This window comes from Heliangelus exortis, chromosome 7, assembly GCF_036169615.1.
Source record: "Heliangelus exortis chromosome 7, bHelExo1.hap1, whole genome shotgun sequence".
NCBI lineage: Eukaryota > Metazoa > Chordata > Aves > Apodiformes > Trochilidae > Heliangelus > Heliangelus exortis.
The window spans coordinates 26,346,228-26,374,227 of record NC_092428.1 but is presented as its reverse complement, the minus strand read 5'-3'; the positions used below and the strand labels follow the sequence as shown (position 1 = coordinate 26,374,227).

The 28,000-nt window shown below is 41.1% G+C and overlaps 1 protein-coding gene across 18 annotated transcripts in view; it reads right to left on the bottom strand.

Annotated features, from left to right (window-relative positions):
* Positions 1-422: 422 nt before the first annotated feature.
* The window catches only part of TCF7L2 (transcription factor 7 like 2), a 179,656-nt gene continuing 152,078 nt past the window's right edge, over positions 423-28,000 (bottom strand). For 2 of the 18 annotated variants that reach the window (XM_071749404.1, XM_071749403.1), the window contains 9 exons: positions 26,847-26,949; positions 23,655-23,741; positions 17,100-17,240; positions 16,082-16,241; positions 15,201-15,308; positions 10,303-10,351; positions 9,640-9,690; positions 8,379-8,451; positions 423-2,767 (listed from right to left, as the gene is read on the bottom strand). In XM_071749404.1, coding sequence (XP_071605505.1) covers positions 2,344-2,767; positions 8,379-8,451; positions 9,640-9,690; positions 10,303-10,351; positions 15,201-15,308; positions 16,082-16,241; positions 17,100-17,240; positions 23,655-23,741; positions 26,847-26,949 — 1,196 coding nt within the window. In that variant the 3' untranslated portion in view covers positions 423-2,343. Of the gene's footprint in view, positions 2,768-7,689; positions 7,764-8,378; positions 8,452-9,639; positions 9,691-10,298; positions 10,352-15,200; positions 15,309-16,081; positions 16,242-17,099; positions 17,241-23,654; positions 23,742-26,846; positions 26,950-28,000 lie in introns of those variants that run through there. The other 16 variants (XM_071749414.1, XM_071749405.1, XM_071749407.1 and 13 more) reach the window with 16 other exon arrangements.

The window sequence follows — 28,000 nt, the reverse complement described above, 5'->3', positions numbered from 1 at the left end:
CCTGAACTATGGGATCAAATGCTGAACAAAAGTGTTTTCAAATTAAAGGTATCATCCATCCTGGGCTCCTGTCCCCCAGTCAGGGGCACTTTACATGGAGGGACAGCACTACCTTATCCCACCTGCTATTCACCTTTTGGCAAATCAGGTGCCATTTGCTGTAAATAAAAAGGATTTTCAGCCACTGCTATTCACACCAAAGCTGGCTGGTGCAAAACAGATTTAGCAGCATGAGAACCCAAAGGAAAGAGAGGATTATTCACCACTGAAGCTGGCTGCAAGTTGCCACAATTTGCACACACACACACAAAAAAAAAAAAATATCAAGGAAGTTTTCCACTGTACAACTTTTTTTTTTTCCAACTGTACAACTTTTTGGCCAGAGTAAACTGCAGTCAACGCATAAATGAGTTGACAAGTCATTCTCTGCACATACTAAGTTGCTTTTATTAATCCAGAACTGCATGCTACAGATACTGTACAGCATGAACATTTATTCATTACAAAAAATGGCTTCCAAACCATTAAAAATGAAAATCGGAATAAGAGCATAAAACGGAACAGTAACATCACAACTGTTAGGAAACATTCAAAGTATTCACAAAAAATGTTATAGTTAGCATCTTAATAAACCAGAGAAAAATCTGAGACAGTTTTACAATCGCTTCATGTCAACTACAATGGCACTGAATGAACAGATGAACAATTTTTCAGCTTTATACAGCGTTTTTTGCAACATCAACATGCCTAGGATTTTTTTTTTTTTAAGTTTGCTACCTACCTGTATGTAGTAAGTGTACATAAAAGTGGCAGTCTGATTTTCCTTTTATGAATAATCTAATATACAGAATTTGGCCCTTAAGGGTTTATACCTCTTCATTTTAAATGCTTTCCGGACAATCTGCTACCAAACACGTCTGTTATAGGTGACATTAAAACTACATACATATCTACCTATGTAACATCACAGCAAAACATGATGAACAAAAAAATTACAGCATTAAAAAAAAAAATAATAAAGTTGTTGGGAGAAAGTTAAAAGTCACTGAGAATTTTGGCACATAAAAATTTTGCACACAGCCTACAGTCCTAATGTCGCAGGGGATTCAGCTGCAGTTCAGAACAGGAGACACTTGGACCTTGCTATTTTTCAAACAGCATTGCTAAAAATTCCCTTGCTAAATTTTCAAGTCTTTTTGTGTGTAATGGCTTTTAAAGCAATTAGGTTTTTTTATACTACTGATCCTTGAAAAAATGCATTTGTGAATGTCCATTTGGTGGCAACTGTGTTTCATACAGAAAAAAAAAAAAAAAAAAAAAAAAAAAAAAATCATGAAAGGAAATCAAAAACAAAAATCCCGGAAAAAATATATATATACACATTTATATATAAACTTAAAAACCTTGTACAAATGAGTTGTTATATATAAGATGCTTACACTAAGGGGAAAAAAAACCTTTATACAATGTTTCAAGAAGAAAAAAAAATAAGAGGGAAAAAAACATTTAAAAAGGGACAACATACAGATACAACAAGCAATTTCTAAAGCAATAAATACTACTGGTCCAATAGCGTTGTGATACTTTTAATTGTTGAGTAGCGTTCCCTCCCCCAAAAAGAACAACACCATGGAACAAGGTATATTAACACATTTTTTTTTAACCCTTTGTTTCTGTACATTTAAACAATAACAAGTAACATCACAATAAAGGTTGTTTCACACAAGGAAGAAAAAAAAAAAAAAAAAGAAGTAGTAGCGGCACTGCATTCATTGTGCCCTTAAAGGTTTAAAAACCAGATGTAAAATGATTGGTTCGCAAGCTCGTATTTAATACAAATAATAAAGAACCAATGCCTCCGGCAAGGGCTGCTTCAAAATTGCTTCTTTTTTTTTCTTTTTTTTTTTTTTTTTTTTTTTTTTTTAATTTTTAAAATCAGTCTTTAAAACTAAGCTATTGGAACTACATAACAATTATGTATATATATATATTTTTTAAACGCTACAAAGACTTTAAACAGCTGTTGATAAAAATTTTGGCAGAATCATGAGGCTTTTCTCATCTACATATTTCAAAAGGAGAAATTGAAATAAGAATGGGTCAAATATTGACCAATGAACTCGATAAAACATCAACTAATGTAGCCACGTGGCACGAATTAAAAACGAAACCGAGAAACGACGAACAGCGGACGACGAGGAGGAGGAAAAAAAAAAAAAATTAAAGAAAAAAAAAAAAAAAAAAAAAGAACAACAACCGAAAACCAACAACAAAAACCCAACCCCAAATCCCAACAGAATTCAATCCCCCCGAAGGAAACGGAAGGGGCTAACGAGGCTAAAGCTATTCTAAGGACTTAGTTACGAGGGAGAGCGGCTGGGGCTGTGTCCCTGCCAGCGAGCTGTGGGAATGCAAGGAGGACGTGGAGGGCTGTGCGAGGGATGCGGCCGGCGGGAGGGCGGCCGGCGGGTGGTCCAGGGCCCCGTTGGGGCAGCTGGCGGCAGGCAGGGCGCCGGGCTTGCTCGCAGCGCTCTCGGCGAGGACGAGCGAGGATGGCGGCGGCATCATGACCAGGTGTGCCAGCGGGTCAGGCTTCAATGAGAGCGAGAGGGGTTGCGTTTGTTCAGTCTGTGGTTTTGAGTCTCTGGAGGGGGAGGAGAGCATGGCGGGGGAGGACGGAGGAGAGTCTAGTAAGCTTCCATCTGAAGAGGGTGGGCTGACGCAGCTGCCTTCACCTTGTATGTAGCGAACGCACTTTTTTTTTCTCCTAGAAAGAGGGAGAGAGTTGTCTGTGAATAAAGGGCACAGACGCCGGTGGAGACAGTCATCTAAAGCAAAGAGTTGTCAGTTGGCTACTCTGGGCTCTGCACCATCCTGGGGGTCTGGTGGGGTGTCCTTGGCACCGAGCCTGCTTGGGAACCTCCCTTCAGCTAACAGATTTGGAAAGGGTTCAACCAATTGTCTCTTTATCCCCCCTCACCTTCAGGTCACATCCTCCCCTGTTTTAATAATTAGAAAATAGGTAAGATGTTGTTGGAGCCCACTGTGCTAACCCACAAACTCAACTTTCCTCCAGAAAACAAAATAAAACAAAGTAATTTAATCCTTATGAAATAAAGGCTCTGGATAGTTGATGGCATCTCAAGATGTCCCATAATGCTGTCCAACTCATCGGGGCTACCTCTACACCTGCATCACCTCTCGTGTCTTACGATGCGCTGCCCTTGGGAGGCAAGGATGACTGCACCACACTACTGCCCATTGCTTTCTCCTTGGTTAAGAACCACACCAACTCCAGAAAGGTCACAGTCAGACAGAGGTATATACAATAGAGGGAATGAGAGAGAGGGGAAATAAAAACAAAATGAACAGACAAAGCAAACAGAAGAAAAAACAGGAAAAGAACAGGATAAAGAGAGCATGATCCAAAATAACGAGAATAACTGGTTGTATGGCCTGCAGGTTGTGGCTTTAAATTGACTCAAGTTTACTTTTTGTTTTAAGGGAGAGGAGTAGATGTAGGAAGCTGCTCATCTGCATTTTGGGGCATTTTCCTCTAAGAGGCCATCCAAGTAACTCCAGAGTGGGATCCAATTTCAGTAGGTGAAGAGCACGACGACAGGTACAAAGGTGAGGAGCAACATGGAGCTTACTTCACACCAGGGAATATGAGAGTCTCGCAAGAGCCGCTCATCTTAAAATAAATAAGTGACCCAACAGAGATCTTTTCTCCTCTCTCTGTCCACTTAGCAATGTAAAGGAGCAATGAAAACAGATGACAGTTTCACAGCATCTCTCTTGCCAAGTATATGCAAGACAATTCTAGCAGCAGGACAGAAATAATGAGGCAAACAACCACAGCATCTGGCAGAATGATGTTCAGTGGCAACCTTGACCCCAATAATGATGGCTCTCCAGCCCTGCTATTCACAAGCACACTTTCCATGGGGAGTGCTGAACTGCTGTTGCACAGCCTGAGGTGTATGACAACGTTGGTCTAGAGCAGCTTTGCCACAAGACCTTTGGACACTCAGCTAAGCTGCATAAAACCACCAACATAAAGGAGTAGGTTGTTCCTCCTCTCCAGTGCATACCTCACCCTAGCTCAGCAGCTTCATCAGAGGAAGTGCCTGAGTGTGGCACAGCAGCTGAGTGTTGCTGAGGGACATTCCCTACTTGCATAGGTGCCCCAGCTCCACTGCTGGCCATCAATGTTCTCCCCTATGTATGGCACCTGCATTTGACTTGAGTTAAACCAAGAAGTGCTGCCCAGGTGATGGCACTAGATGTTTCTTGACTGCAAGGGAGATCTAATCAGCTTGATCCTGGAGTTAAAATACATCATCTCCCACAGCCAGGAAGGGAACAGCAACCCTGGCACCTCATCTTTCTACCAGCCTTAGCGAGGGACCAGTGCTGTGACATCCCTTCCTCCAGAGACTCAGGCTCTGCTCCACGTTCCACATGGCAAGTTCAGGGGTTAGGGCTAAGAGTTTTAACCACGTTAGCCTGCAGATCAATACATGCTAAAAACTAAAGACAACCATGCAACTTAAATGTTAAAATGAAAGAAAGAAAGAGAGATAGAAGACAGCAAGTGAAGGCTGTAAACCATGCTTTATTAGAGCAACGTTAAAAGACAGAAAAAAATTAATTTGGTGGGCTCAAAACAGAACCTGTTAATTCTTCTACCATCAACAAAGGATGCAGGAACCCCTGGCTCTAGGCTAAGGGCAGTTCTTCTGCTCTTTGTCCCATTTCCTCTCCTCTGTCTCAACAATCCCTATCTCCAGCTGTGCATCACTACCAGGGCCACAAATCATGTTTGGACCTTCTGTACAGCTCCAGTTGAAGAGCAGAACAGTGCTCACTGGTAACACCTGTGTGGAAAGGCTCCCCCTATCCCCAAATTATAATAGTTTGCAAGCAGAGACCAAAGCTCTGGTGGCCTCATTGATAGTGGTCCAGAAGCCATTCAACTGGATTGCTCTGAACCTACAAGACAGTTAATTATTTCACTGGGAGCAGTTTGAATCAAGTATGCCAAAATTTCAAAGTTATTTTTTTAATGCTATTTAAGGTCTGTGGCCTGAAAGGAAGAGTTCCCATAGCAAAGAAGGCTTAAACCAAATCCAACTGACTTTCTGACTCAGTGGAGTTAACAACTTTTTTAAACCTAAACTGACTTTTGCCACCTGAAGTAATTTTCCTTTGGCTAGGATTAAGGAAGCAGATTGCTTCTTCTGCTTCAGCTGTATATTAAACACTTCAATAGTGTGACCACTTTTAATCTGAAAAGCCATTTACTTAAATTGTGATGGCTCAAGGGGGAGGCACTGCTCCAGCTTGTGCCATTCCCACCATGTGTTATCTGTGGTCGTGTATTTGTCAGGGTGAGGTGGGACAGAATGTAAAGATGGTAAAACCCCAAACCCCACAAGACAAATGTTACCAGAACAACACCAGGTGTTGTCAGTCTCTGGTGAAGGTGAATAAATAAACTTCCAAGGAACTCTCTGTGCCTCAAGTTTTGCTCTCCTAAAGTGGGAACAAAAACATTACATACCCCTCCCTCAGAAGCACTAGTGAGGATTATTCACTGTGTGTTGCTCTGAAAGTGTTAACTGCTACATTGGTCCAGCAAACATCAACAGACCTGACTGTGCTTGAGCTGCCCTTGAAACCAACTCCAGGACAAGCGTCAGGAAACCCGTAATGCTGCAATAGCCACGACTGAAAGCCACAGACAAGGGTTTATTCAGTTGCTGTGACCAAAGGTGTCTCAGATTCTATTGCAGTAGCAAACTCCACACCTTTAGCACCCACCTAAGATGCACTATAAAAAGTTACCATGCTAGGAAACACAATGTTACAATGGTTAGGACCAGAACTAGGAGAGAAATGCTCTAAACTCTACCTAGGGATTACAAAGCCTCCATGCATTGAAAACATTTAAAAGTTAAAGAAAAGGAAAAAAAAAAGGCATCTGTTACTATATCAGTAAGTCTCAAGCTATCGGCTGTACCACTGAAAGGTACTACACTGCCCAAAACTGATCTCAAAAAAAGTTCTCTTGGGTGAGCTGCAAAGATTTCTGACCAAAACCTGGCATGAGTTAGGAGAGGATTTATGCTTCACACGTAACCTAAGCACTGTACAGATCAAATCAAAAGTCCCCTTTCTGATAAAATGTAGTTTTAAAAGTATGCTGTTTACTTAAGCAGCCAGGGAGAGATCAAGCAACACAAACATGATTTGCCCCGAGTTCTGGTACTTGGCATCCAGAGCCTGACGTGCTTCAAATACTCTATCTCTAGACTACACGCAAATATCTGCTGATAGCATGTAGCTAACTAACCACAGAACAAAGCCTAATTAAACACAGCAGTCAGGTCTTTGGCTAGCACGAGACTTGAGCCTCCTGACACCATCAAGTGGCTACCCAGCTCCTGGGGACTGAATTCTTCTTCCTCCAAGCAATCACTGCTTTCAGAGCTTGTTCACCTTAAGTACTGGTTCTGTTATTTAAGCCCCCAACACCCGGTACTGGCATGCCTCAAATGGGACAATATGCAATCTGCTGAAGACACTCATGGTGCCTTAGCTATTTTTTTGACACACACCACCACCCTCGAGCCCTGTTATCCTCCACACTAAGCACAAACAAGACTGCGTGCATACACAAAATACGATGAACATCTGATCTACATTCTAAATGAGATGGAGCACATGGGACTGGCATGAGTAAGAGGGGAAAAATGTGGGAGAGGAATCACTACACACAGAGTGTGGTTTGGGTTTGAAATACCTACCATCATAATATTCCAAATTCAAAGACTGCTTGTATCAGAACAAAGAAACAACAAATTTAACCAAATGCGATCATATAAGGAAAAAGGAATGAGAAAAGAACTACTCGGTATCCCTCCACCAAGAAAGAAGTACGTACTGAGTTATACATGGAATTAAACTCCAGTAGAACATGGGCTGTTGAAATTTGGGCTCTCTGATGTCTTTCATCTCCTTTTAATGCTGGAAACTGTCCTTCTAAAGTTGTAATTAGTTTTTTCTAAAGCTCAGGCATTTACAGCTCACTTGTTAGGATGAAATTTAGGAAAAAAATGTACTTCCAGAATCAGAAAAAAACCCTGACATCAGATAATTTAAAAAACTGGTATCTACATAAATCTTACCGAGGCATAGAAGCCTACAGGTAGCTATTTAATTTTGCAGACAACACCCCAAAAAATTAGTACAACATAAGCTGTAAACACTGGCTTTTACATCTCTGATCGTGACAAAAACACTAGTGCTGCAGGTCTCAGAACCTTTTTAAAAAGCCTTTGGAGGCAGCAGACATAGACCCAAATGAAAGACAAAATAGAAATGTCCATTTTGCTGACAATCTGGAAAAAAATAATCAAAAAGGTAAAAAACCTGCCAGCTTCAAGGACTTGAAGTTTTCTTGTTCCCAGTTCTACCACCAGGGAGAGGTTATTGGTAAAGAAAGAGAGAAAATGGCATTAAATTAGCAAGAAATTCCGAAGATCAAAGATTATTAGCAATTGATGCTGTGGGAGAGAGAAAGGTGGGGAGTGGGGAAAAAAGATTAAAAAAATAAAATCACACAAATGCACTAAGAGGACAGATTGCTTTTATTTCCCCAAAGGCCTAATGGGTAGTATTATACCTGCATGGTTTGCACCATAAACTCTGTCGGTCAAGCCCGAACAATGCCCGACACTTCTTTGGAGTATTTGCATCTGTTAGCATAAGGTAAACACAAAAAATACAACACAATGGTGGATAGAGCTCATTTGGACTGCGTCATCTTAGCTACAGCTACGTTTAGCTTTCAATCACCTTAGTTTTATTTGGTAATCTCCCCACGTACCACGGGCAGGAAAGAAAACAGGACTTTCACAGTGAGCCAAAAGAAAACAAAACAAAACAAAACAAAAAAAGCCTCTTCCACACGGCCGTGCGTCTGTCCGGTGTCAGTACCGCACTCAACGCTGTGTTACCAAGGGCTTTGGGAACAACCTTCCTTGGGTGGAGGGAGCGTGGTTGAGCCACGGATCAGAGGGGCTTAAGGCTGATGCTGTTTTACAGTGGGTTTTTGGCTAGCAGCAGCAAAGAAGAAGGCAAAAAAAAAAAAAAGAAAAAAACCAAAAAAACAAACCCAACAACAACAGAAAAAAAAAAAGTAAAGCAAAACCCTTTCAGAGAGACGATAACTCATAGCAGTGTCCCACTCCCTTGTGTCTTCCAGATCACAACACAGAGCTACAAAGCAACAAGGCAGGAAAAAAAAGGGGAAAGTACCAAATAAACCAGCTGCAAATCAGCCATAGCGAGTCTGGGAAAACTATACACACCTGCAGGGGCCGCACCAGTTATTCTGTTGATCAAGGCCAAAGCGCGCTCGGCATTTCTTAGGAGCGCTCAGGTCTGAATGAGTTCAAGAAAAGCGAGCAGAAAAGGGAGAGGGGAAGAAAAGAAAAGGGGAGAGGGGGAGAGAGAGAGAGAGAGAGAGAGAGGAAGAGAGAAAGGGGGAGAAAAAAAGAGAAAGATAAAAATAAGGAAAAAATAAAAATAAAAAAGGGAATAAAAATCAATGTCCTCGTTATTAATTGCAAAATATTGACTTTTGATTTAAAAGTTAAAAAAAAAAAGTGATAATCACATTTTTATTCAACTCTTGAGATTAGCTGTTGCAATTAAAGCTGCAGTATCCCTTTATAAAGGACTGTTTCTTTCCCTTTTAAAAGAGCAGGTAGAGGAAAGTCATTGTGGCTGGTCTAGCAGGATGTTTCAGGCAAGATTTATTTGGGCTGGGTTTTTTTATTCTTTTTTTGAGGGTGGGGGGAAAGGAAGAAAAGGAGCTGAGTATGGAAATTAGATCCTGAACATGCTTTTTCTTCAACTCAGATACAAAATAAGAGGAAAAAGAAAAACAAAACAACAACAACAAAAAAAAAAAGAAATTATATCTCCTGGGATAATGCAGCTTTTGGAATAACATTCAATTTATTTGTTTTTATTAATTTGTATTTAAAGGAATGGATAAGAATAAGCAGATTGTGGAATGAGTATGTTATTATCAGCCAGAAAATAAAATGTAAAGCATGGCAAGGTGCTGAGTTAGTAGAGCTAGTGAATTGCAATGCACAGGCTTGAGCAGCAAGGAGAATAAATAAATAAACAAATAAATAAAATCCAAAACTAAAATAATAACTGAAAAATGCATATGCATGCTAATGTGAGAAGACTTAGTGGGAGCCATGAAAAATGCCATTAGATTAAGGAGGTTCATTACTGACTTGCTTCCATTCTTTATCAGTCTCTTTAAAGAAATACTGCATATTCAATTTGCACAGTTAGTACAACTCTTGTGTTATTTTTACTGTATTACTGTTTTAATAGCAATTGTTACAAAAACGAAAAACAAAATTAGAAAATACTATCAAACATATAATAGATATAAAGTTATATAGATAATAAACACTATCAAAACGTGTGGATGGTATTTTTTCTTAATGTCATAAGTGTTCAATGTTAAAATCTATAATGGCAGAAAAAAAAAAATTAAAAAGCAGTTTATAAACTATTTTAAATGACTCAAAATGACGTTAGCACCTGTAATCGGAGGAAGTGAAAGGCAAGGATTTAGGAAACATTCGCTGTGTTCTGAAAAAAAAGAACAAATTATACAAAGGCTTCAAAAAAACTAAGTCAGGGCTTCTTCAAAATCGACTATGAGATTGCCTATGCAGTATTTCTAATTTCTTCTATATAGAATGGCAAACCTCCTTAATTTAAAATGGGTGCGATTTACCACTGTAAGGCATGCATCAGAACATACAGGTACAGCCCAAATTAATACCAAACACATACGTACGTACACGCACACACAGATGCTCAAAATAAGCAGAAAACTTTAAAAATGATGGCATAGGCATTATAACTACGGCTCTGCAGTTAAAGGCTTTGCAATAATTACGTACAAATCCAGCTAACGTCACAAGAGATTCTTACATGCAATGGCTTGGTTACTAGTTTTAGAAGGGCAATAATGCATAAATATATAGAGTGCATTAAAAAAAAATAAACAACAACAAAACAAAACAAAACAAAAAAAAATCCCAAACCCTATAACAGAACAAAAAAATGCTGTCTAGTATAGGGGCTGGCTGCCCGTGAGGCCAGGAGTTTCGTACCCACCTCCCCCTCACCTAAGAGTGTCACACCAGGATTGCCAAACTTCCACTAAGCAAGTGATTTAGACTCATTTTTACTTACCATTGGTCTCTCCTGGCTGCTTATCCCTTTTCCTCTTCTTCTTCTTTCCCTGCAGGAAACATACACAAATGAGAGGGATTAAAAAGAAAACCAGAACGTGTCTCCTTGCAAGACAGCGACGGGGCTGCGGCCACGGTGAGAAGCTCACCAGGGAGGACACTGAAGTGCGGTGCCTGCTTGCTCATGGTGCAGGAAAGCTCAGGAGGGAGGGGGTGGAAGGGTGGGGAGTGGGTGGCAAGGGGATGCATGTGCCCCAGGGATGGCCCTGCCTGCCCACCCTGTGCCTTTCTGGGCAGCCTCGGTGCAACATCCCCCCCCCCAGCATCATTACCACCAATGCTAACACCCACCAATGCCATAAGCAGCTGGGGAGGGGGCAGAATGACTTGCAAGATGTTTGTTTTGAGATAACATTATCAGCACGACAGAAATTTTGACAGTTGTATGCTCCTGCTTTAAAAAAAATCATTCCTGGTCACGTTTCTGTGGGGTGGGGAAGGAAAGGGTGGCAATGGAGACTGAAAGTGGAAGTGCCTCACCACTGCTCACCAATTGGTAAAGCAGATGAGGAAGTCACAGGAATGAGCAAACCTGAACCTGCCGGTTTATAAGCAACTGCCAACTTAGAAAGCAAAGTCAGGAGGAGAAAAAAAAAAATCCAGGTACAACTAAGACCCTTCCCACATTTTGCTTTATCACAAGAAAAAATCACCAGGAATATTTTGCTGTCTGCATCCCTTTCCCAAGTGCCCTCCCACAAGATGATGCAATTTGTGACAGTTTCTGCCTGGAGAAAGACCCTTTCTCCTTTTCCCTCCATCAGCCTGGGAGAGGACATGACCAGAAGCCTGACTTCTGTAAAAACCCAAAAAAACCCCAAAAAGCTTTTCCAAGAGAAGAGCTACAAAAAGCATGGCTCAAAAGAAAAAAGCTGATTTCTAAGAAAATTTTCCTAACACTGAGCTACAGGGTTTGGAGAGCATCTCAAAAAGACCACTTGCAAGGGGACAAAGTAATTTCATTTTCACAGCTTCCCAGAAGCTTAAAGCAATGACTTTTGTGCAAGCAATGTCTCCTGTGAACAGCACAGAGATCCCTGCTTCAGAAGATGTAGTATTAAGAGAAGCTGGTAAAAATACACCAGGTCAGCAGTACTTTGTGGTTAAAAGAAACAAACATCTCTTGGAAGAAGGAATCTCACAGCACTTTTAAAGGGCTGGATGGATCTGTGAGGAAGCCAAGAGGTTCTCCCACATGGTGGATATCTTTCTCAGTAGGTTGTTCTGACTCCCAGCTGGACAGTACTGGGCTTCAGCTTGGCACATCCACTACAGCATTTTGGGATATGTTCCCTGGAATGCATTGGTTAAAAAAAATCTCCTAAGCATGAATGCTGGATTTTGACTTGTTGATGGATTCTGAATATGTTGATGTCATATTTTTCCACCCCAAAAGCTGCCTTTCTGGCACAGGGCTTATGTACTCATTCCTCCTTGCTTGCTCAGGGTTGTAAGCTGCCACCCTGCTGCCCAGGCTGTGACAAGCACAGTCTTGTTCACGAGAACCTTCTGGTAAAGGGAAAAAGCTGTGTGCAACGTCAGTTTTAAAGGATTTTTAAACGTTGTGCACGTAATCCTGTGGGCTGGATGCTCTGACACCTCTGAGGTCACTTCAGGGGATACAGAAATTTGTTGCTCTAAGTTAATTGCTACAGCAGCCACCAGTCCAACATGGCAGGCAGACAAGATAGACAAGCACTGCTCCTAAAGCTCCCTGAGAATAAAACCAGGGAAAACACGGTATATCTTGAAGTTCATATATCACATAAAGATACAAGAGGCTCAGACTGCTCCATCAATATTGATCTCGGTGGACAGTTATTTTCTGTCAGTGAATTTTTGCCAGGGTTACAACCATGTGCCACCAACCAGTCAATTGCCTCAGGACCATAAACCTGATTTTTATTTAACCTCAAGGAGGCCACTTGAATAATTAACAGACTCAGTTTTCTGGCAAAACTGCTCAATTTTTGCAGCACATTTGGCAGTTCAAGGGCTATTCCAATTTGAGACCTTAAAACTTCTTCAAACAATGCCCAATCAGAACAGAGGTGAGGAGTCACCTGCTGTTTAGAAACTCTTCAAGACAGGTATTAAAGTACCATAACCCCTTTAAGGGATTAAGCAATCTGTTAAAAATGGATGGAAAAAAAAATCTCTTAAAAATGACATAAAACAATGTCAGGCAGGGTCCAGGTTCCTTTTCAACATGAACTTCGAAAACTGTTCATAACAAAAAATTGTCAGAGGTCCCACCAATTTCTTTTACACCCTCTTCAAATGAATTAGGGAGAAGAAACACCCGGCATCCTTGTTCAATTTCTGTGCTACAAGAAGATATTTGATTACCTAGCTAAATTAATACAAGAGCTTAAGAAAAGAACAATGGTAGCAGTTTTTAAGGCTCTTCAGAAGACACCATTTTGCCTTTTCCTCTGATTGTTTTCCTAAGACTTGGGCAGATGGTCTGGATCATTTTCCATCATCATACTATATAAATTCTTACGTTGTGAAGGTGGATGTAAATATTTGCTAACCCTTTTGGCAACTCCCTCTACAGAGCCAAACCAACATGAGTTTTGACAGGACTGCAGAGTCTTTTGGTACTAGTTTTCTAGACAAGCATCAGCTGAGATGTCTACACCCTTGAATACTTCTGAATCCAGCACTCGGTGCTGCTTAACATCTTATATTACATCTCAAAAAGAGCAAATGTGCCTTGTGACACCGACAAACTGTGAGAGGTCCCCTGTATCTTCCTCTCTTAAGAGCAGGCTGAAAGCTGCATTTCTTGAAAGAGCTGCTCCTGTTTCTGAAGACTTGGGCTATAGCTGGCTGCTTCCTGGTGCCTGATGTGAGGTGTCTGACAATTTAACCATTTCAGGCAGCCCAAATGTGCTCCACTTTTAGGTGAGTGAAGGGCTTGAGACCTCATGAAATGCCAAGGGAGGAGGGGAACTCAGAGAGCTCTGAATGGACCAGGAGAGGAGAAATAAATCCCGTGGCTGATGCAGTCCTGTGATGGAAAGGTACTGTGCTCTTCTCAGGCAGGAAGGTTCCCCCTGAAGGTCACTTGGGGGTACAGCATCAAGCCGCTGGGAAAGTGCCAGCTTTCTCATCCTGTCCTTTTTAGCTCAAGAAGAAAGGGTTTCTCAGTGATCACACGGTGAGGACAAAAGTAAAAGGTCCTAAACACTGAAGGCTTTGTACATGCCCATCTGTCAGTGGCACAGTCACTGAGAAGAATGAGCATTGCTGAAACCTCAGTCGAGCCTCTACTCCCTTTTGAACACCCAAGAAGATGATACTGCACAGTGATGAGGAACTACCTCAAACCTATGGGCTGAGAGTCTTGGGCCAGACTATACCAGAAAGAAAGGGAAAATGTGTTTAAGCAGGAGCAGTGCCTCATCAGGCTCAACCAGGTCTTCTCTGAGGAGCAAGCATGGCTACACCTGCAATGGCAATCAAAGGAGGGAGAAAGACAGAGCTCAACAGAAAGAAATGATGATCAAGAAAGAACAGAACCATTTCAGAAAATATCCTTAAGAACATATTGCTGAGTAAGTGAGCATGTCTATTTGCCACTGCTGAAATGTTGGAAGAACATAGAGACCTGCTGCTGCTCTGGGCTTTGGTGCAGACTCTGAACCAGCGTCTGAACCATCCGTAGACAGAAAAGCACAGATTCTCAGAGGTAAACATTGCCACATACACAGGACACAGTTTGTATGATTAATAGCAAAATAGGATATTTATGGTAAAATAGGCAGTGATGATGATGATCACGATGACAGAAGAGTCAGTCTTCAAAAAAACCAAAATGTGTAATGCTATAAATAACTGATATCAATCTTGCAGTGGCTGGTCCCCAGCCCTGCAGGGAAGTCTGCCTGGTGGGTAGGGAGCACAGTTCATTCTAGAATTACAGACCTTGAAAGGTGAGGGTTTTTTTGGTTTTTTCGGTTTTTTTAAATAATGAAGATGCTTCTATAAGCCTATTAAAGAGGGTTTAGATCTCCCATCAATCCACAAATCTGCCAAGAATTTATGAGCTTGCAAACACTTAATGCCACATGCACCTCTTACCCTTCATGGAAGAAGGGGTTATATACTACTGGTAAGTATTTGCAACACTAGCCTTATGTTGTTAATAGATAAAAAAATCTGCCACTTTACTTTTAGCTCCTAAACAAGCTTTCTGAAAGGTGGATGGGGGAAATCAATCCATGAACTGATCACAAACTCCAAAACATATTTTTTTTTAATGAAGGGTGGGAAATGAAGAAGAGAAACAATCTAAATATACAACAGTAGAGCGTGGAATAATTAAATTAACCCCACTTGAGAGTAAGACTTTCAAACAAGTCATGCTTCTCTGAAGCCAGGATAAGTCATTCTTCCACTTTCCACTATACTCTCACACAGATAAGCACAAGACACTAATTACTAATCTTTAGGGTGGAAAGGAGGGGAGGCGCACCGGGGGAATTTTTAATTTTGTTTTAAAGAACAAAATTTTAAAATGACCAGCAAGCCAAACAGCATTTTCAGATGCTGGTAAATGTGAAGCCAAGAGTTTCTTCACAGAGCTCTACCGTCGTACCCCAATTCTAACCTTTAACTAGTCCCAGCCAGGATACCTCTTCCAAGCAGAGGGCTGGGAATTATCCCCAATAGTTTTAATATTGCAAAGGGAAGCGTCCGTGGTTGTTACCAGATTGAGATCCTGAGGCACGCTTTCCAAGTAGTGCTTGTGTGCAATGTGTGGTCGTAGTTCAGCAGGTCACATATACAAGCTCTACTACTAAAAAAATTTCCACCTACATAGGAACCTACATAGTTATCCCGTGCAGACCAGCCTGGGTACAGCTGCATATGAAGCTGTCGTTCCTTTCTTGCTAGTTCATAGTATTTTGCTTGCTCTTCTCTGGATAACGCGTGCCACTGAGGTGGAAAAAAGAGAAAAAGACAAAAAAAAAAGCACAAGTGGTTTTTTTCTTCAAGCACGTTAGCAGCAGAGTATATCACTTAAATATAAAGACAGAGAGAGTTAATTTTAATTGAAAAAGACATATAAAACAGATGATCTGGCACACTGCCATTCATATTTTATTTATAATGCCAGATTATAATTCCAGTAAACTCAACTGACTTGCAATTTATAATTTACGTTCACTCAGCTCCTTTCCCTCCTGATGAGAGAAGAATTAAGAAAACTAAACAAAAACAAAGAGCAGGGGAGAGGGTCCAGAAGCTGAATCACTTGTTGTGAGCCAGATCTGTTACAGATCTGCAAGTCTTCTCATCCTCCCTTCCCCACTGGCACCCCCTCTCTTCTCCTGGCTCTCACAGGTGCTGATACTGGTACTGTACTTCCCAAAGGCTTTTTCCATCCTCATTTACTTTTCAGCCCATTTCTAGAGCAAAATAAGAAATCTGAGATTTTTCCATTTCCAGGTGATGGAAATAACACTGAAATAACACTGCTATTCATTAACTCCCCCCCCCCACACACCTTTCCTTGTGAATGACTCCACTGACAAAAAGTCTCTGTAAAAACAAAAACCAAAAGGCCTTTAGGTTTAGTTACTTCCCTATCCTATATGAAAAGGACTGGAAAACACAGAAATTCAGAAGGATGCAGCTCCCTTTCTCTGCAAGCAGTGTGAATCCTACCAAGTTTCAGATCCTGCTTGTGGTTCTCCCTTGCTACCTACCCTTCGACCGAGGATCTGGTTGATGGCTGCGCTCTCTTTCAATGTGCATTCTGCTACAACTTTTGCTCTCATTTCCTTCATATACAACATAAATGCATTAAGAGGTTTCTTTATGTGTGGCTTCTTTTTCTCTTCTTCTTTTTTGGAGTCCTGATGTTTTCTGAAGGGCAAAGATACAACAGACATAAACCTCACGGTGAGAAGTCTAGTGAGTTTATTATTATATTAATCCCCTCAATCCCTCTAGCATTCATCTTCAGAAAATGGATATCAAGAAAGAGGACCAGATGGTTCTCCAGGACCTTCACCCTAGCTGCTGTATGAGAACAGTTTTAAGAAAACTTATAAGAAAACCTCTCACATTTACACACTATCACCAAGTACCCACTCAGCCCCTCAGAAGAAGCTTGAAAGGACATGGGCACTCGGGAAAATGGGTTTGTGGGAAGGGCTTGTGAGCATGAGGGCATGGGAATTAGTTACACCTGATCATCAATGGGAACCAAAGTGCTATCTTTCTGTTTCACCTGTGAAATGAAAGGCACAAAGCACCACAAGCAGCAGGAGCAGAGAAGCAGACCAAGGCTCTCCTTGCTTCAAGTCTAAACTTGATACCAGCACTGTCTGGATCTTTGAACAAGCCATTTATATGCTGTGATTTATTGTCTCTTGTTGTGTATCTGGCATCTCACAGCTTCAAATGGGGTACCGAGTAACAGGAAAACCAGTCAAGAAGCAATGGAGTCTTAAGAAAACTCCACTTCCTTATTAAAATGGGTGAAATCAGTAACTCCTTGACTGTGTCACAGAATGGCTCTGACAGACCATTACCATTATTTTGACACACTTCGGTAGTTAACCCATGTTCAAATCAATTAGAAGAGGAAAAGCAACTTAAGAATACATATGTATTTTGCAGCAAAAAACATTCCTGCAAGTCCAAGCCTTTTAAAAGCCATGCAGGCACAGGTGATGCTTTGGCTGCCCTAAGAGTAAGACCAGGGAAGCAACAACTTACGAGCTGTGGAGTGAGCCGACGTCGCTCTGGGAAGATTCCTGTTTGACTGTTGGGGTGACTATGGCAGGATGAGGGATTCCAGTTGTATGTAAACTATGGTGTGGCGGGACCATGTGTGGAGGAAACCTAGAGGAGAGAAAGCTGTGTAAATCGTCAGAATAAAAATGAATGAATGGGGAGGGATGTGTACACACATTAGAAAAAAAAAAAAAGGCACATAACAAGCACATGACAGCTAGACAAAGCATATGAAAGCTGGCAGCATTAATTAGCAATAAATTAAACATAATGACTCTTCTAATGTCATTAAAGCCAATCTTCCCCTTCATTATCATTACTGACATGAGACATCATGATTTTTAACATCTTTTAGAAAAGACAAATTCAACTGGATGAACTTGGATGAAAGTGGAATTTCAGCTACCTGCAAGAAAATCCACTAGTCCCTTTCTTTGCTATGAAATTATCTGGGGTAACCAAGGAATCAATTTTTATAGTTCTGAATCATGTTGTGAATTTGGGATGACATCTTTTGTTGCATATTGACAGCAAAATAAAATATTAATGCCAACACAATCTAGATGCATTTTTTATAATCCTTATAGATGCCTCATTAGCTATATTTTGTTGATGGAGCAAAAGAAAATATTTATTTGTGTCTAATAAATTTCTGAGCCACACTGCTTTAAGGTGGGAAGATTGTGGAATTAAGACAATTTTGACCTGTTAAGGTAACCCAGAAAGGCCTAAATTAATGCAAAATAGCAGTCTAGCCTTTCTAAAGACAAAAAAATGTTGCCAGCTTAATGGTTTATGGTCATATACATGGAGAGGCCCTGATCCTGCAACTGGATTCAGTGCAATCCTTCTGCACGAATCTAATTGCTTGGTCAGGGCCACAGCAAAAATATGGCACAATCATTCAGATCTTTTACTTTTAACTGAAATAAATACACTTCTCAAAAGCAAGATTTACTTCTTAATATTATTTCCCAATAGTCTCAGGAAGGTTTTGCAGGGAAAAAGGAAAGCACATTATGACTGACTGCCTCTCCTTAGAAAAACTCCACTGAAGTTTAAAGGTTTCCAGGGAATGCAATCTAGCCTAAAAATTTGGTTCAGAAATAACTTCCCCCAAAATCCAAGGCTAAAGTGATTATGGCAAATGACAAGGTTTTTTATCACTGCAAATCCCTACTCTCATCCTAGATTTTGAACTGGTTTTGTCTGCATAAAGTACCCTGAGAATATGGAACACACAATGGGATAAAGAATTATTTCTTCCACCATCAATACACAATGACTTTTTTCTATCAAACTGGATTTAAAATGGGGTGATACACCATGGATAAGTAGACTATGTACAAGTGTCAGAAATATAATGGATTTTCTTTATTTTTCGCTCACTTATAAATTCCATTACTGAGTTTAATCCCCCCCCCAGTCTGCCTAGACATTCACTACATTCACAAGATGACACAGTGGTACTTTCATGAACAAGAGGTACTGTCCACTACGAGCTCTGAGGATCTTTGTCTATCAGCTGGTAGTACTCAGGATCATTAGATAGAAGTATTTTGTCTTTGAAGGCAGTGGTGGGAAGAGCAGGGACTAACAGGGAGAATGTACAATTGTTTAAACTGCAAAGAATTGCAGCTCCTCAGAAAGGCATGGAGACAAGGAAAGGAGGAGGCTGGGATGGCAGGGGAAGAGGAAAAAGGGCAGCAGAATGGTCATTCCTCCACAGATTTTAACTTCTGCTAAAGCCAATGGACACAAATCTCCACATGGACTGTTAAAACGCTTTACCCCCTCTCTGGAAAAAGGAGAAAGTAGTCAGGAGAGAAATGAATGTTTGGGGAAAGGCTCAGGTGCATGGTAGCTCAGAGGAGACAGCAATGGTGAGGCTGCAAGGACACCCATGTCCTGGTCCCACCGACACCACAGAATTGCTTCCCCCATCAGCAAGACACAAACTAGGCCTTAGTATCGTTTTCTTCTGCTCTCCTTCTCTCTATTTTTGTGCCTGTGTGTATATTTTGATTGGACATACTCAAAGTTTGTTCACACAGTGCCCGGGGCCTTCAGCCACAGCACAATGCAAATAATAAAAACTGACAGCAAGAGCTTGTTTTAAAAAAAGTAACTTACAAACATGGGCGAAAATAAAACCCGCGGCAAAATCCTGACTTCACTGAAATAAGTGTATAAGTGTAGTGATAAAAATCTGGCACACATCCTATCAAATGACTCTGTCTTAGGCAAGATTCAGTGTTGAAGAGAGGACTGTGCTGCTGAGGCTTGTTTGGGTTCAATCTGGTGCAAGAAGCAGTGACTATGAATGACGAAGATAGAGATGAAAAGCCTATGCTCAGGGAGCAGACAGGAAGAGCAATGCTTGTTTGACTTAAGGACACAGTGGGAAGAGCAGTGGGCATGTACCAGGAAAGAAGAAGAGACAATTGCAGTGGTAACACAAAAATGCAAGGCTAGGAGAGTGGACCTGAACAAGGCCAGACCCACCACTGGAGAAGGTCTCCCAGATATCACAAAAGACTAATGACAACTGGAGTTAATGGGGACAAAAGATGGTGTTTGTTAAGCTTCTGAAGAGGATCCCATCATGTGGCTGGGGTAGTTGGGTCATGGAATAGTTTCTCAAATAAAATTTCCCAAATTTTAATTTTTGGTCAAAAATTAAAACCACTGAAAAAAGTGAACTCTGCCTACAGCGTGGGTTGTTGTGTGTTCAGAATCTTAGAAACAAATTCAACAAATATATAGGCTATTTACTTTGTTTATTTTTTATGAAGATTTAAGTACCTCCAGCTAATACATAAACAGAAGAGAGTGAAGAAAATCAGAAAAAAAAAGAGTAACTTCCTAACCCAAATTATGGGAAAAAATGTTTTCCCAATTACCATTTTGGAGAAACAGAGTGAGCATTTAGTGGGGATGGTGACCAGGTGAGGACGAAGGGCAGGGGAAGAGGAGAAGGCTATGTTCATCTGCTGCGTGGAAGCCTGGAGGATGGCAAAACCTCTACTGACTTGAGATTTGTACCCACCAAGCTTGAAGTTCAGAGATACAGTAGCCTTCAACGACAGGCAGCTGCAGCTCAGTAGTTATTTTCAGGGTAACAGCTTCCCCACGGAACTTGTGTGGTCATTACCAATGACCATTCATTATTTCACACTGAGCCTCTTTCCCTCCAAGACACAAGGCTGCCCCTTCCTGAGGGGCTATTTGGGCTATAAAAACATGCTGCAGAACCCCAGATCACTTGTACAATCCCATTGACCTCAGTGGGCTGAGTTTGAGGTTCACCCCAAAGTCCAAATGCCTATTTATTTCCATGTAGACATCCACTCACGTGGCAATACAAGTGGGGGGAGAGTGTTAATTTTTAAGCTCCTGGCTGCACTCCAGCTTCAGTAATTACATTCAGCAAAAGTGAATTTCCCCTGAAATTTCAATTACAGAAGGTATTTTCCACTGCCACCACTTAACTGCTGTGCAGTGTTTGTTTGGTGTAATTCTGTCAAATTATTTCCTGATTTCCTCTCACAGCAGTTGTATTTTCATAGTGGGTCTACTGTTTGCCCATCAGTCAGTTAACCCTGTCTCAATTTACATTAAGAGCATATTATAAAGGGGTAATGGAGGATCAAGAGATGTTATAAATACATCGCATGCATATGAAGTGAGTGGGGCAGTGCTTCAAGAGGAGAAAAGACTTTTCAATGGTTAAAACAACCTGAAGACACTACCCTAAATACTCTAAACCATTTATAAAAATCACTATTAGTACCCCATTAACCTTTTATAAACTATTCATAAGCACACTCTAACTAACGAACTGTAATTACTAAGCTTAGGGAATATTCAGGGGTGGGAAGCATGTTATGCTCCAAGGGTCTGTACCATAATGCAGGTGAAGACAGGAACTGCTTCTGAAGGAAAGCTCTGGAAAAATGTGGATGAAAGGGTGAAGCTGAGGGTCTGCCCAGGATTCAGTGTTTGGATTCAGCAGAGTGACCCCAAGTCTTAATACCAGGGCTTGGTGGGGCTGTTGCCTGGAGAGCAGCCAGGAAGGGCACATCTACAGGCAAGCATGGCCATCCCTGGGCATGCCAGCCCCACCACCCAGCTCCGTGGGCTACTCAGGGCAAAGGATGCCCCACAGAGGCACTCAGGCACCTCAGCTGATATGGTGGACATGAGAAAACATGTGTCAAACCACATATCAGAGCATGATCTGCCCAGAGGGTGTTCCCATCTATGGGAAACCAGGAAAGAAGTTTCTGGGCTGGAACAAAGGATAAACATCTTAAATCTATTCATTAGCCTGTGAGTGTGCCTGAGCATGTGTGTGGGTAGGGGCACGTGTCAGAGACAAAAAGAAAGGCTATGTGTGGATGCACACCCCTCACCTTTGCCTAGGACATGCCCCCATATTTTTTTTCTCTAGCCAAGTATTCCATGAATTGCAATAAACACCCTAAAAATTCTAAGCAGCTCATTATATACCAGTCTCCTTTTATGGCTCCAAGCCAGAATATAATGATGAGTCTTAACTTGTTAAGGACAACTAATTTTTTGTTCCTGGCTGTCTCAGGGGCTTCTCTCTTACTCACTCTCACTTTTCTTCACTGTTGACATGTTTCTGTTAACTGGATGTCATCTGCCTGCCTTGATTTTATGCACAAGCAGTGGGATGCATTTTTCCGTGCAACAATTCTGCTTTGAGTTGCATTAGATTTGTCATTATTCTCTCATTTTCCCCTTGCACTTGTAACATTTCATCTATTCCTGCCTTATTTTTTGAGCCACGGTGCACCCACATTATGGTTTATACATGATCTTGCTCCCTTTGAAGCCGGCAGATTTCAGAGCCAGCCCTCGTCAGGAGAAGTGCCTGCTACCAATTTAGCAGGCTGAGGGCCCCGAGCTCCAACAACTCAATCTAAAGGGGGTCACAGGGTGGCACAAGCGAGTGTCAGCAAGTGCTGTTTAATTGCCAATCTAGGCTTCTCCATGGTGTTTAAAGTATAATGACCCATCACTTAATTCTGAGAAGTCCTGGCCCTGCTGCTGAATGGAATGAATATCAAAGGATGTGCTAGAACAGGGCAAGGAGCCTACATTTCCTATAACTGCCATAAGTATAATAGACCTCTACTTCTGTCGTCCCATTACCACAATAATGTATTTAATTTGCTGTGTACTCTTTTTAACTAGATACCTTTCATAAAGTCTATCTTGGGAATATAGCCTCCCCCCTCTCGCAGCTCCCCCCTCCCTCAAATGACTAGCCTCTCTAATAATAATTAAACTAAATCAAGCTCTACTTTGCCTCACACCATGCCTGCAAATCTTTTATAGATATTTAAAAAAATTAAACGGAGGAAGGGAACCATTGTTTAAATTTGCGGCTTTCTCCCCAACCTGGGATTTTTTTCTCCACCATGCTGTGTCTATTATTTCTTTTTTAAAGTTGATTTTCAGGTTGTCTATTTACTGGAGCAGCAAAGGCAAATGTTATTTTTTTTTTCCTTTTACTCTACTTATCTAAAGCACACAACACATCACTCTCCCATCCATTCACTCACGAGCTCTAGTTACAGGTTTCCATTTCTCAATGAGGTGCCTTTCTGCCCCACCCCCAATCTTTTCCTCCTCAAATCCTCTGTACACCAATCTTTACATATTAAACTGCAGAGATGGAGAGGAAAGGACAGAGGAGGGAAGAGATGTGGAACCTTGCTATGTAATGCATGCTAATTTAATTATGTGCCATCATCAAAATGGATTAGCTGTTTCAGCCCATCAGGAAAGTCTAAACCTCCACCGATTTAATTAACCAGACTGAAAATCAGATGAACAGAAAATAAAACTATCATTAGGAGCAATTAGTGATTACTTAAACATAGTGCTGCCAACCAGTTTGTAAATAAAACTAGCAGCCTCTGGAAAATTAGATGAAATTAATTGGAGGTAGGGAGGGGGAGAAATATATACTTCTAAAGCTTTAGAGGGTCAGGCAGGCCTTTTTATGTTGACTATCAGTGTTTGGAGCTTCGGTGGGGAAAACAAAGTACAATAACCTTCCTTCCAACTCTGCTTGAAGATCAGCCTTCCTCCCTCCCCAGCCTCCCCTCTCACACACAGAGCACTATTCTGGGTGACAGCCACCAAGAAAGCAAAAGATGTCATGACTTCTTCTCCCCTTTTCAACATCACATTCTCCCAGATTTTCATTTAGTTTGGCTTTAAAAATAACTATCCCCTCCTCCACCTCTCCCTCAAAAAGACATTCTTAAAAGCCCAATGACACCAGGACACTCCTAAGACGCCCTCTGCTAGAGGACATCCTCTTCTCATCAAATGGGAAGGTACCCCTCGTCATCCCTACCCCACTGAAAACCACAGGATAACTGTTTTAACTGTTGTGCTTTCAGAAATATGCTTCCTAAATGAAATGCCCTCCTCTAGGGAGGGCAGCAGGAGGAGTTACATTTCCTCTTGATTCAGGACCTCAGTATTTGAACTCACCTTGACATGGAAGCATTGACGGTCAGAGCTGTTGGGTAAGGGTGGCGGAAACCCCCTGTCGTGATTGGGTAGACTGGCTGACCTTGCCTGGCAAAAAAGAAGGGAAAAAGAGAATGAGAGAAAGAAAAAAAGACTGTGGTTTGTTGTCTTTTTTTTTTTTAAAAAAAAAGCACACCAAAAAAAAAAAACAAAAAACAAAAAACCAAAAACACAACAAAAAACTTCTCTGCACAGTAAGCTTTATTCTCATTTGATCAGAACAAAAATCTTGGGGATTGTACAGCAAGGATCAAAGGAAAGAAACACAGAACAATTTGAATGCCATAAATCTGATAGGAATGGCTAATTAAATTTTATAACCTCTGCTTATGTCAATAGAGACCCTCTCCCCAAGCTGAAACTAGGTGTTTTGTTGTAATAATTAAAGGCGAAGTCTCGCTTGCTTTAATGGAGCCATCACACTAATTGAGGGCTACACATCCAAAGGAAAACAATAATGAATGTAAATTTATACCAAAATAAAGTACAGTGAATCAAAGGACTTCAGTTGCGCTTTGGGCCTCTTTCGGTATTTAGATCTCGGTGAGAAAACATTAAATTAACAGAGCTTAATTTGTAGCCTTTTGTCAGATTAACAAGTGTTGACAAGAGTTACCGGGGGAGAGTCCCCAAGAAGTATTGTGGGTAACCAATAGACAATCACACCTCATTACAATAATTAAAAAATACAGCAACATGCAAAACAGCATCCTCATGAAAGACACACAACTTTTTCTGATTGAGGTTTGTCTGTGCCGGATAGTTCTTTTTATCTGTCTTTCAAATATATCATCTGACTGGGCAGGATGCTTTTTAGGGGGGTACTGTGCTAAAGACATCCTGGTCAGTTGAGGATAGATGGATTGGGAAGCTGATGGTGAAGCACGAGTGGCAATGAGAGGAGAAATAAAAACCTTGAGGTACTTCTGAAAAGTTTGGTGATATTCTCCTAGAGCAAAACCAAATGTGATGGTATCATCCCTCAACAAAAATCAAGAAGCTGCTAGGACTGTAGGTAGATATTTACACCATGGGTGCTGACTTGATATAATATATCAGAAGTGATGACAGTCTACCTGTGACACAAGTGACTATTATCACCTGCCTGATGAAACTGGTCACACATGGCAATATTTGTGTGGGTTTGGAAGCTATGACATAAGGCTCAAGGAGGACAAACCTGTGTCTGCACACATGAAGATGTAAGGCTCTGAGACAGATGAGCAATGAGGCACAGGGCAATAACAGCCAGGAGTTTCATCTCTAGGCTCTCAAGTCTTTACTGTTGATGACTTTTGGCATTAGCTGAGTATATTTGCTTTAAATGCTGAGGCTGTTACTGTGCAAACTTGAGCTAAAAGGTTGCAATAAAGGAGCATGAGATGGCTGTACTGCAGTTAAGTCCTGCAAGCAAGGGAAAAAAGAGCTGACGTGTTCTACCAGCATTCAGAGTGTCCTATGTAAAAATCAGACCACAACAAATGAGAAATTAAAGATTTCAGGGTTTTTCTTCTGCTCATGTTGTGCTATTCTAAAGAAACCACCTTCTTCAGACAGATGATGGGATATACTTCACCCTCAGAGCAAGACAGCCTCTACCCAAGCATGCTGGGGAGGAAGGGCAGCATGCAGAGCATCCAGAAGTGGGCTGCTGAGGTCTGAGCTCCAGCTCTTCTGCATCCAGACTTTTGTGCTTGAGAAAGGTCCCCAAAGGATTTGATGCCAAGCCCTCTCCCTGCCCGAGACCTGTGGCTGTGTTGGGAGCCCCTGCTCTGCCCTACAGGGTGTAAAGTCCACTTCCTTACAGAGGGTGAACCTGGGGAGAGGTTTGGGTTTTTTTTTAGCACAGATGGCCAAACAACCTTGAGCAGGAAGAATCTATTTCTAGCTTTGGGCAATTAATTTAAAAAAAAACAACATGATCTCTCTAATATTGATGAGGACAGCTATGTGAGAAAACCAGGGTAATAACTTTGATTTTTTAATGCAAAGAACTGCTGTATCTAGCAATACAAATGTGTATTTACAGAATGGTTTGGGTGGGAAGATCATCAAGTTCCAACTCCCTTGCCATGGACCTTTCACTAGACCAGGTTGCCCCATCCAACCTGACCTTGAACACTTCTAGGGAGGGAACATCCATAACCTCTACATAACCTCTTTGGGGAACCGGTTCCACTGTCTCACAACCCTCACTGTAAAAAAATTCATCCTGATAGCTAATCTAAGTCTATCCTCTTTCAGTTTGAAACTCTTACCCCTCATCGTATCACTACATGCCCTTGAAAAAGTCTCTCTCCAGCTTTCCTGTAGGCCCCCTACAGGTACTGGCAGGCTGCTATAAGGTTAAATCAAATGTATTGTACAAAGACCTAGGCGGTGCTTAAGTGCATTATAAATTCATTGCAGAGATGGCAATAGAAGACAAAAAATAAAATAAAATAAAATAGGGACACAATTACTGGAAGAAATCTCATACCCAACAAGGCTCTGCAAATGGGATACAAGGAGCTGAAAAGAAAACAAAACCCCAAACTAACTTTCTGTGGCTTTTTTCCTTAGCCAGTTTTAAAGCAAACTTATTCCTCTTTCTTGTTTGCAATAAAATTCCATTCCTCAGATGCCAACTGCCAAGCCACATCTCAACCAGGAATGCTGTTCACTAGCTGATGTAAAGCTCTACTGTTTCACACAAAAAATGAAAGGGGTCTCAACAGGGAAAGCAGATGAATTTTAAAGTTACACTTTTATAGTGAGGATGGCCCTGTTAAGAAAGTCCATTAGAACCACCCTGAGCCACTAGAAAGCTAAATTTGAGAACACCCCATGTGGTGCAGTGTAAGGGCAAGAACAAGAAAAGACCATTTCTGCAAAAGAGTTTCAAAATTCATGGTTCATAAGTCATCAGCTGGCCAAGACAACATGCAAAGCTATGTCCAACTGCTCATGTTTGTTTAAGCCCACATGACCTGGCAGAAGTTTTAATTAATCTTCATGAGGCTGGGTAAATTCATAACCACTCAATGAAGTGGTAGTTGGCAAACAAACTTATCTCAATGCACACACACATGCGCACACACGTACACAATTTTTAAACATAAATTTTACACATCAAAAAAAGAAAAAGGAAATAAAAAAAATGGAACTCCTTACTGTGGTACTAACCATCCTAGCGGATGGGGGATTTGTCCTACAGTGCCCGGTGATAACGGATAATAAGGAGATATATCTGGAGGATGTGGAGGCCTTGGAATTCCTATGGAGGAAGAACATAAAACAGTGTTAGCACTGAGATATGAAAATAAATAAAATATAAGAAAAAAGCACACGTTTTGAAATCACTATCTATTAATTTCTAGTAGAATACCCATGGTCGCGCTTTGGGTCTCTGAAGGCAGTTTCACAGTTTTATTTTTATACAGCGAGTCTCTTGGCATCTTGTTAAATGAGATTCAACCACAAAAACCCATGTGATTTGCTCCCTTTGTGCTATGTGCTGTCTTCTACACTCAGCAGAAAGAGGTCCCGCTACCAACTTCATGGGTTTTTTTAATCTCAAAGTCACCAAAAGAGCACAGGTCTTATTCATACTCTGACTGTGTACTTAACAGAATGATGTTATTCCAAAGTAGCCTCCCAAAATTATGTTATTCCAAAGTAGCTCCTTGGAGCTACCAAGTCCTTATAATTGCAAATGATGTTTGATTTTGGGTAAATCTAGGAAACCTTGCTGAAACCTAGCAGTGGAGGGGAGAATCCCTGGAAATGCTTGCTAAAATGGGAGGCAGGTGCCGAAGGTGAGCAGGGAAGGACAGAGAGCCCATCTGTCCTCTCTAAAACCAGTGCAGTTCCTACTTGGAGAGCAGAAACCAGCTTCAGACCCAAGACTTACATCTTAATGCTCCTTCCCTTAAAAGCAAATAGGAATTACTCAAGGAGTAAGGGTTACACGACTGGGCCTTTCAGCTAACAAGCCAGGGTACAGTTACACAGCAGAAGCAAAATTAAAACAGAGAGCATTAAAAGGAAGGGTACTGTATTCATGGCTAAAAACTATTTTTTTTTTTAGTCACTCAGGAAGCTTTTAATCTCTAAATTAAATCTCCTTGTGTGACATTTTCATGCAGACATTGCTTTTTCTCCATTACAGAACCCAAACAGATTAACTGGGCTTTAACCATCCGGCGAGCTATTTGCACACTTGAAAGAATGTTCACAGAAGAAAAGTAAACAGTCTACAGACGTTAATCATATGTTTTACGATAACCATTTAAAAGCTATTCCCTGTACTACCATTATTTAAATGA